At 58.1% G+C, this 9,604-nt stretch overlaps 2 protein-coding genes across 3 annotated transcripts; both read left to right on the forward strand.

Annotated features, from left to right (window-relative positions):
• The first annotated feature begins 86 nt into the window (after window positions 1–86).
• Window positions 87–929, forward strand: MRPL55 (mitochondrial ribosomal protein L55). Of its 2 annotated transcripts, none has more exons than XM_054171366.1 (3): window positions 87–275; window positions 476–665; window positions 743–929. In XM_054171366.1, the coding sequence occupies exons 1-3, from the start codon at window positions 250–252 to the stop codon at window positions 887–889; spliced, it is 363 nt and encodes a 120-aa protein (XP_054027341.1). In that variant the 5' UTR covers window positions 87–249; the 3' UTR covers window positions 890–929. The 2 variants fall into 2 exon arrangements, with proteins under 2 accessions (XP_054027341.1, XP_054027342.1); XM_054171367.1 differs by having other exon boundaries at window positions 479–665.
• Window positions 930–1,853: 924 nt separating this feature from the next.
• On the forward strand, window positions 1,854–8,795 carry C21H1orf35 (chromosome 21 C1orf35 homolog). The gene is made up of 9 exons (XM_054171283.1): window positions 1,854–1,884; window positions 2,496–2,633; window positions 2,759–2,912; window positions 3,858–3,903; window positions 4,011–4,093; window positions 4,885–4,957; window positions 6,829–6,908; window positions 7,123–7,263; window positions 8,498–8,795. The coding sequence occupies exons 2-9, from the start codon at window positions 2,540–2,542 to the stop codon at window positions 8,793–8,795; spliced, it is 969 nt and encodes a 322-aa protein (XP_054027258.1). The 5' UTR covers window positions 1,854–1,884; window positions 2,496–2,539.
• The last annotated feature ends 809 nt before the right edge of the window (window positions 8,796–9,604 follow it).

The raw sequence follows: 9,604 nt of genomic DNA on the forward strand, positions 1-9,604 counted from the left end.
TGGGGACGTACCATGGTTGGGATGGGGGGGAGCTATCATGGTGCTGAACCACGGGTGGGGGCAAAAGGGAGCCGTGCTTGGGTTGGTCGTGATGGCAGCCTGGGTGTATGTACCGTGATGAGGACGTGAGGTTGTCATCCCAGGGCCAGCCCAGGAGAGCTCCTTGTGCCCCAGGGTGTCCCCAGGAGGCTGCCTCACCATCTGCTGGAGGCGTTTGTGGAGGACCCAGCCTCGTTTGCCCGCACTACGATGGCAGCTGCACGCCGGGCACTGAGGTGAGCGTGGTGTGGGTGGTGGTGATCACCCAGGAGAGCAGCTGGGTCCTTCAGCAGGAGCCAGGAGAGCAGCTGGGTCCTTCAGCAGGAGCCTCGGTGGAGCTGGGGTTGTGGTGGAGGTTTATATCCCCCATCATTTAACCCACTATGATGACATCTCACTATCCTGACCAGCTGTGGTGCCCTTTGCTTCCCACCAGCAGCCTGCGCCTCGACGCCATCCCCAGGCTGCTGCCACCCGTCACCACCTGCATCCGCAGCAACTCCAACCGTGCCTCCATTTCCCACCTCCACCGGCAGCATTACGGCCGGCTCTACAACGTCCTCCTGGTCAAGACTGATGGCTCCACCATCCACCTCCGCTACAAGGAGCCAAAGAGGATCCTCATGGTGAGGCAGGAGGCTGCTGGGGGGAAGCTGGGAGCGAGGTGAGGCCCCAGGGTGAGTCTGACGCTGTTCCCCCACAGCTGCCCCTGGACAGCAGCACACTGCCCGAGGCGGAGCGCAAGGCACGGCTGCGGCGGCAGTTCCCTGGCAAGCCCAAGGCTCAGACAGAGGAGACCTTCAAGAGCATCGACCTGGACACCTACAAGAAGTTCTGGAAGAAGAAGTGAGGATGTAGAATAAAGTTCTAAATAAAGGCAAGAATTGAATTACAGAGTGATGGTGGTCGGAAGGGACCTCTGGAGATCTAGCCCTGCTAAAGCAGGGTCACACGGAGCAGCTTGCTCAGGATCACAATGTCCACACAGGTTTGGAATCTCTCCCAAAGAAAGAGATTCCACAACCTCTCTGGGCAGCCTGGGCCAGGGCTCCAGCACTCTCACACCAAAGAATCATCTTCAAGTGGAACCTCTTGGGTTCCAGTTTGTGCCCATTGATCCTTGTCCTGTTGAAGGGCATCACTGAAAAGAATCTGGCCCCATCTTCTTGCTCCCTGCCCTGTAGCTCTTGTTGAGCATTGAGAAGAGCCCCTGTCAGGCTGCTCCAGGCTCAGCCGCCCCAGATCTCAGCCTTTTTTCCTTACAGAGATGCTTCAGGTCCCTCAGCATCTCTGTAGCCTCTGCTGGACTTTCTCCAGTAGTTCCCTGTCTCTCTCGAACTGGGGAACTCAGAATTGGACTCAGTCTTCCAGATGTGGCCTCTTTAGAGCAGCGTAGAGGTGGGAGGAGAACCTTTTTCAACCTGCTGGTCGCACTCTTCTGAATGCACCCCAGGACACCATTGTCATTCTTTGCCACGAGGGCACCTTTGTGGCTCATGGGCAGCTGGCTGTCCCCCAGCACTGCCAGGTCCTGCTTCCCAGAGCTGCTTGGCAGCAGGTCAGCACCTCTCCTGTGAGGGTGGAGGGGGCTGATTGCTCCGCAGGGGCAGGACGCTCCACTCGCGCCTGTTCGGGCTCATGAGCTCGCCCTGGCGCAGCTGCCTGGGGGCATTTTGCCTGCCTTTGCTCACGGTGGGTGACAGCGCTGCTTCTTCCCCCCCGCCTTGCGCGGCGGTGGTACCGCCCGCTTCGCAAGCCACCAGCGGTGTGCCCCCCTCGCGGCTGAGCGCGGTGGTAGCGCTCGGGGGCGGGGCGGGAGGGAGCGTGAGCCGCGCGGAGCGCGAGGTGCGTGGTGATTGGGGGGGGGGGCAGGGGGGCGCTGGGGGTGCAGAGCGGGGGGGGCGTTGGTGGTCCTGCGCTTCGCAGCCGCCTTCTTCGGACCTCCTCCCACCCCCCGTGGGTACAGGCTCCGGGTGTGCAGTGACCCCCGGGGAGCGCGGTCACGCTTCCCCCCCAGCGCCCCGCAGGACGAGCAACCGCCCCCAGGACGTGAATCCATCCCCTCGTAACCACCCCCCCGCCCTTGCAACCACCCCCACAGGACGTGTATCCCCCTCCCCAAACCGCACCCCCAGGACGAGCGACCACCCCCCAGGTCACGCAATCATCCCCCGCCCCGGCAGTGCAGCCACCCCCCAGTCCTGCAAGCACTCCCTCGGGACTTGCAACTGCGCCCCCACACTTGCACCTCCCCAGTTCTGGGCTCTGCAGCCTCTCCCCCTACCCCCTTCCAGCCTCCTCACCCCTCCCCTCCCCAGAACTGTCCTCACCCAACCAAGTTCTGGAAAGGGACCCATTTGCTTCCCCCCAGCTGGAGGTTTCCCCCCAGGGCCGCAAAGAGGAGCCGTGGGAGGGGACACACACCAACGTGGGACGTGACCCCCATGCCTTTGCAGGTCACCAGCACCCCGGCTGTGACACCAGCGTGGGGGCTGGCGCCATGTTTGGCTCATCCCGAGGTGGGGTCCGGGGGGGCCAGGACCAGTTCAGCTGGGAGGATGTCAAGACGGACAAACAGCGCGAGAACTACCTCGGTAAGGGCTCCCCTCGGCCAACCGCCCTCCTCATCCCCATCTTCCCTGTCCCCCAGCAGGGTGCTGGGCTCCCAAGGGAGTGCTCTAGGCGTGAGGACGTTTGTGGGGGTCTTGCTCTCCGACAGGGAACTCCCTGATGGCACCAGTGGGCCGGTGGCAGAAGGGGAAGGACCTGACCTGGTACGCCAAGGGCAAGAAGGAGACTGCCACCCCCATGTCCCGTGAGGAAGAGCTGGCTGCTGTGCGCCTGGCTGAGCAGGAGGCCATGATGGCAGCCCTGTGAGTCTACAGCCCCAAACACACGGGGTGCAGAGCGTCACCCCTCCATACCCAGTCTGCACAGAGCCCCAGCGTGGTGGGGGATGGAAGAGACCTCTGCAGATCATCCAGTCCACCCCCCCTGTTAAAGCAGAGGCACCCACAGCAGGCTGCCCAGGGTCATAGTATCAAAGTGGGGTTGGAAGCTCTCCACACCAGGAGACTCCACAGCCTCTCTGGGCAGCCTGGGACAGGCCTCCAGCACCCTCACAACAAAGAAGTTTCTTTTCATCTTCAGATGGAACCTTCTGGGTTTCAGTTTGTGCCCACTGCCCCTTGTCCTGTCCCTGGGCACCACTCAGCAGAGTCTGGCCCCAGCCTCTTGCTCCTTACCCTTCAGCTCTTGCTGAGCATTGTTCAGCTGCCCTCTGGGGCTGCTCTTCTGCAGGCTCTCAGCCCCAGGGCTCTCAGCCTTTGCTGCTCCCAGAGCTGCTCCAGGCCCCTCAGCAGCTTCCCAGCCTGCCCTGGACACTCTCCACTAGTTCCCTGTCTCTTTTGAACTGGGGAGCCCAGAACTGGACCCAGTCCTCCAGATGTGGCCTCCCTAGGGCAGAGTAGAAGAGGAGAAAAACCTCTCTTGACCTGCAGCCACACTCTTCTTCATGCACCCCAGGAGGCCATTGGCCTTGCTGGCCACAAGAGCACATTGCTGGCCACAAGAGCACATTGCTGGCTCATGGTGAACTTCTCCATGGAGCTGGTTTCCAGCAGGTCACTGCTTACCTGTGCTGGTGCAGGGGGTAATTCCACCCCAGGTACAGGACTCTACACTCACCCTTGCTGAAATTCATGAGGTTTTCCTGCACCCAGCTTCAGCCTGGCCAGGTCCCTCTGAATGGCAGCACAGCCTGATAGGAGGGGGTCAGCTGCTCCTCCCAGTTGTGCATCATCGTTTTGGCTTTACAGGGGCTACAAGAACGTGAAGAGGCAGCCCACTGGCCTCAGCAGGGAGGTAAGAGGGGCACCACGTGTCCCCCCAGCATCACCCCATGCCAGTGTCCCCGTGCTTGGCTCTGGTTAACTGTTGTGAGGGTCACAGGACATTCTCCCCACACACAGGACCTAGCTGAGGTGTGCAAGAGGGATGCTGCTGAACGGGACGAGAAGGACGTGGACCGCTTGGTGGGCTTGGGCAGCTCCAGGTACTGGGCTTGGGGGTAGGGGGTGATCCTCACACCAAAACAGCTCATTTCAGGGCAATTCATAGAAGCACAGACTTGGTAGAGTTGGAAGGGACCTCAAGGCTCAGCCAGTTCCACCCCCCCTGCCATGGGCAGGGACACCTCACACCACAGCAGGTTGCTCACAGCCACATCCAGCCTGGTCTTAAAACTTTCAGGCATGAGGCTTCCACCACCTCCCTGGGCAACCTGTGCCAGGCTCTCACCACCCTCATGGGGAACAACTTCTTCCTAAAATCCAATCTGAACCTACCCATTTCCAATGTAGCTCCCATTCCCCCCCAGTCCTATCATGCCCTGACAGCCTCAAAAGTCCCTCCCCAGCTTTCTTGTAGCCCCCTGCAGATACTGCAAGGCCACAATGAGGTCTCCTTGGAGCCTTCTCTTCTCCAGACTCGTGGCCCTTCTCTGGACACCTTCCTGCACCTCCAGATCCTTCCTGGCACAGAGGCTCCAGAACTGCACACAGTGCTCCAGCTGTGGTCTCAGCAGAGTGGAGCAGAGGGGAGAATCCCCTCCCTGGCCCTGGGGCTGTGCTTCTCTTGCTGCAGCCCAGGATGTGATTTGCTTTCTGGGCTGCAAGTGCTCCCTGCTGGCTCCTGCTGAGCTTCTCATCCCCCAGCACCCCCAGGTCCTTTTCTTCAGGGCTGCTCTCAAGCCAGGCCCTGCCCAGCCCATATCGAACCAGTTCAGTTTGTTCTGGCATTTTCCTGCTTGCTTGTGGTTTGATTTCTCGTTTGGTGATGTCTCAGTGGCAGTGCTGGACGGCTGTTGCTCTCCAAGGAGGACAAGGAGGCAGCCAAGATGGGACTCTCAATCTTCACGGTAGGCTCCCATCCTGCTGGGGAGGAAAAGGGATGGAAAAGGGCAAAAAGCCCCAGAGCCCTGCCCTGCCCTGCCCTGCCCTGCCCTGCCCTGCCCTCAGGATGCTTTGGTTAAAAACCAGCCTGGTGGTTGGAGCACAGAGACCTGCAAGAGTTGGAAATTTTTGTTGTTTGGGTTTTTTTTTTCCCCCTGATCTAACTGAAGTTTCATTTAATTCTCTTTGAAATTTAATCTCATTTGCATTTGCTGAATTCACTTCAATTCACATTAATGCTGATTCTTTTTTATCCCCAAGGGTAATTTAGAGTAGAGTAGGATAGAATAGAATAGAATAGAATAGAATAGAATAGAATAGAATAGAATAGAATAGAATAGAATAGAATAGAATAGAATAAAATTAACCAGGTTGGAAAAGACCTCTGAGATCATCCAGTCCAACCTATAACCCAGCACCATCTGATCAACTAAACCATGGCACCAAGTGCCTCATCCAGGCTCTTCCTAAACACCTCCAGGGATGGGGACTCCACCACCTCCCTGGGCAGCACATCCCAATGGCCAATCTCTCTTGCTGGGAAGAACTTCTTCCTAACATCCAACTTAAACCTCCCCTGGCACAGCTTGAGACTGTGTCCTCTTGTTCTGGTGCTGGTTGCCTGGCAGAAGAGACCAACCCCCACCTGGCTCCAACCTCCCTTCAGGGAGTTGGAGAGAGCAAGAAGGTCTCCCCTGAGCCTCCTCTTCTCCAGGCTAAGCATAGAATAGAAGATACATAGAATAAACCAGGTTGGAAGAGACCTTCAAGATCATCATGTCCAACCCATCAACCAATCCAACACCACCTAAACAACTAACCCATGGCAAGCAACCCCAGCTCCCTCAGCCTGTCCTCCCAGGGCTGTGCCCCAGACCCCTCCCCAGCTTTGTTGCCCTTCTCTGGACACCTTCCAGCAACTCAACATCTTTCCTAACCTGAGGGGCCCAGAACTGGGCACAGGACTCAAGATGTGGCCTGAGCAGTGCTGAGCACAGGGCACAATGACTTCCCTGCTCCTGCTGGCCACATTATTCCTGATACAGGCCACAATGCCATTGGCCTTCTTTGGCTACTTGGGCACACTGCTGGCTCATGTTCAGCCTACCATCAACCACTACCCCCAGGTCCCTCTCTGCCTGGCTTCTCTCCAGCCACTCTGCCCCCAGCCTGTAGCACTGCCTGGGGTTGCTGTGGCCAAAGTGTAGAACCTGGCACTTGGATGTATTCAATCTCATGCCCTTGGACTCTGCCCATCTGTCCAGCCTGTCAAGGTCCTCTGCAGAGCTCTCCTACCCTCTAACAGCTCAACTCCTGCCCCCAGCTTGGTGTCATCTGCAAACTCACTGATTTAGACTCCATCCCCTCATCCTGATCATCAATAAAGATATTGAACAGGCTGGGGCCCAGCACTGATCCCTGGGGGACACCACTGGTGCCTGGCTGCCAGCTGGCTGTGGCACCATTCACCACCACTCTCTGGGCTCAGCCTCCAGCCAGTTCCTAACCCAGCTCAAGAGTGCTGCAGTCCGGGCAGACTCCATCCACAGCCTGCCCCACATCCACCAGGCAGTCACCTGGGCATGGAAGGAGATCAGGTTGGTCAGGCAGGACCTGCCCTTCCCAAAGGAGGTTTTTTTCTTTCCTTTCCAAATCCCATTTCTTTTTTACTGAGTTTTAATCCTTTCCTCCCCCACTTCAGTTTCATTTTAATTTCATTTTCATTCTTTTTTTCCCTAAATCAATTTTTAAAGCACTGAAGCCCCTTGTCCCTGTAATGTCAAGCTGCAAGCTCATGCACTCATTGCTGTCTTTTCCCCCTCTCTTCCAACCTTAGCACCAAAAAGTCTCCAGCAGCCCTGAGACATCCACCTCCAGGAAGAAGCTGGAGAAGGAGGAGAAGGTGGAGGAGAAAAGGTGAGAACAGGGAGCAGCAATTTGGTGGGAAGCCACCAGAGATGGCCTGGTTTAGGGGGGGTAAATGCTTCTGTGGCTCCTGAACCACCTTCAAACCCTCTGCTTTGCCCCAAGGAGGGAGTTGGGGGCGGGGATGTGAGAGGGGTGGACGTGAGATTTGGAGGAGCCAGAGGGATGTGCAGGGCAGGGATCCTCACTGAGCTCTTCCCTGCAGACCAGAAAGTGGCAAGAAATCCAAAAAGGAGAAAAAGAAGAAGAAAAAGAAGAAACATAAGAAGGAGAAGAAGAAAGACAAGCACCACAAGAAGGAGGCTGCCCCCTCGTCCTCTGAGTCTTCTCCAGAACGAGATGAGAGGTAGCTGGGTGGGGTGGGGGCTGAGCCCTGCCCATGGGGCACCCTTGCTGGGAAACTGGGATGGGGTCTCAGCAGAGCAGAGCAGAGGGGCAGAATCCCCTCCTTCCACCTGCAGTCCAGGATGTTGTTGCTTCTGGGCTGTGAGAGCACATGACAGAACCACAGAGTGTTAGGGGCTGGATGGGACCTCAAAAGCTCATCCAGTCCAACCCCCTGCCAGAGCAGCTCACACAGGAACACATCCAGGCAGGTCTTGAACATCTCCAGAGAGGGAGATGTGACACTGCCAGGTCATGCTGAGCTCCTCAACCAACACCCCACTGAGTCCTCCACAGGGCTGCTCTCAATCCCTTCATCTTCCAGGCTGGATTGATACCAGGGATTGCCCCAACCCACGTGCAGGACCTTGCACTTGGCCCTCTTGAACCTCAGGAGGTTCACACAGGCCCACTTCTCAAGCCTGCCAAGATCCTTCTGGATGACCCTTCCCTCCAGCATGCTGACCACACCACCCAGACTGGTGTCAGCTGCAGGCTCTGAGGGTGCCCTGGGTCCCACTCTCCACATCACTGAGCAAGATGTTAAGCTGGCCCCAACTCCTGTGTTTCACCCCCATAATCCCCTCACTGGTGTCCCCAGCATCCCTTCTGTCTCTTACCCCTCCACCCAGCAGGAGCAGGGAGGGGATTGTCCCTTGGGACTCAGCTCTGGGGAGGCCACACATTGAATATTGTGTCCAGTTTTTGGCACTCAATACAGGAGAGCTGTGGAGGTGCTGGAGGCAGGGCAGAGGAGGGCAGGGAAGCTGGGAAGGGCCTGGAGAATGATGAAGAGAGACTGAAGGAGCTGGGGATGGTTAGTGTGAAACAGAGGAGGCTGAGGGGAGACCTCATTGCTGTCTACAGCTACCTGAAAGGAGGTTGTGGAGAGGCTGCTGCTGGTCTCTTCTCACAGGGAATTAGTGACAGAAGAAGAGGGAGTGGCCTCAAGCTGCCACTGGACCTTAGGAAACACTTTTTCCCCAGCTGAGAGTGGTGTGACCGTTTCAGGCTACGCCTTTAAACGTTGGCTGCAGGGATTGGCATGTGCTGCCCAGGGGGGTCCCCAAGCCTGGCTGTGTTCAGGGGTGGTTTGGATGCGGTGCTTGGGGCTCTGGTTGCAGAGCAGGGCTCTGGGTTGGACTTGGTGATCCTGAGGGTCTGCTCCAACCCGAACGTTTCTGTGATCCCCACAGGCACCACCGGCGGAAATCCCACCCCGAGAGGCGCCCTGAGGCCTCCCGGCGCGGCCAGCAGCGTGGGCAGGACACAGACTCCTCTGCCAGCAGCTCGGGCTCTGGCTGCAGCCCCTCTCACCGCCCTGCCCCTCGGCGGCGGAGCCGCAGCCGGGACGCCCGCGGCCGGCAGCCGTCCCCGCGGCACAAGGGCAGGAAGAGGAGCAGGAGCAGGAGCAGGAGCAGGAGCAGGAGCAGGAGCAGGTCCCCGCCGGCCCGAGGGGTCCGGCAGCGCCACGACACCGACTCAGAGGGCTGAGATGGAGCCGGGGGGGGTTGTGGGGAGGTCTGAGGAGGCTGTCCGGTTTCTAAGGTTATTCCATTCAAAAAGAGCTGCAGCTGGGGGGGCCGGGGCCGAGCCTGGCGGTCGGTGGTTCCAGTGCTCCCCTGCCCTGCCTGCAGCTCCTGCCTTCAACCCCAGGGCAGCACCAGCAGCTCCCCAGCTGTTGTCCCCAGCCATGGTGGGGGACAGAAGGTGCCTGGCCACCCTTCTTGCTGCCTGGATTTCTCCTTCCAGGGGTGCTGTAGCACAGGGGGTGCTGCGGGGTGGGTACCGAGATGGCTGCGATGCTGCAGATGCTTCGTGGTTGTGTAAAGAGACTTTGGGTGCAGTTATGAGTCACTATTAATTATTGGTTTTAATACCTTCTTTCAGTGCCTCTGAGTAACTTGTCAGCCAAGTGGCTGGAGGGGAGTTGCTTTCCTTAAACACTCAAGTTCATCACCTTGCAGAATAAAGCCTGGGGCTTCACGCGCTGCTGGGAGGGGTTTGCATCTTGGACCTGGTGGCTTTATGGTGGGCAGGCTGTGGGGCTCTCCATGGGGCCACCTCTGCTGTTCATAGGGTGGTGGATGCTTTTCATGTCACAGGATTGTTCTCTGGGGGGTAATGGGTGCTCCCCATGGGGCGAGACATGCTCTCCGTGGAGGAGCGATGCCCTCCGTGGACTAAAAGTGCCCTCAGAGGGCTATGGATGTTCTTCATGGGGTGGTGGGTTCTTCACATGAGGCTAAAGGTGCTCTCAGAGGGCTATGGATGTTCTTCATGGGGTGGTGGGTTCTTCACAT

The sequence above is a fragment of the Dryobates pubescens genome, chromosome 21 (assembly GCF_014839835.1).
Source record: "Dryobates pubescens isolate bDryPub1 chromosome 21, bDryPub1.pri, whole genome shotgun sequence".
In the NCBI taxonomy this organism is placed as follows: Eukaryota; Metazoa; Chordata; class Aves; order Piciformes; family Picidae; genus Dryobates; species Dryobates pubescens.

What these genes read in the sequence shown, in the direction of transcription:
- C21H1orf35 (XM_054171283.1), top strand. Translation starts at nt 2,540, where the DNA reads ATGTTTGGCTCATCCCGAGGTGGGGTCCGGGGGGGCCAGGACCAGTTC. An exon ending in TGGGACTCTCAATCTTCACG is followed by an intron (nt 4,958 to 6,828) that starts GTAGGCTCCCAT and finishes TTCCAACCTTAG; the next exon opens with CACCAAAAAGTCTCCAGCAG. An exon ending in GAGAAGGTGGAGGAGAAAAG is followed by an intron (nt 6,909 to 7,122) that starts GTGAGAACAGGG and finishes TCTTCCCTGCAG; the next exon opens with ACCAGAAAGTGGCAAGAAAT.
- MRPL55 (XM_054171366.1), top strand. Translation starts at nt 250, where the DNA reads ATGGCAGCTGCACGCCGGGCACTGAG. An exon ending in GCTGCACGCCGGGCACTGAG is followed by an intron (nt 276 to 475) that starts GTGAGCGTGGTG and finishes GCTTCCCACCAG; the next exon opens with CAGCCTGCGCCTCGACGCCA. An exon ending in AGCCAAAGAGGATCCTCATG is followed by an intron (nt 666 to 742) that starts GTGAGGCAGGAG and finishes GTTCCCCCACAG; the next exon opens with CTGCCCCTGGACAGCAGCAC.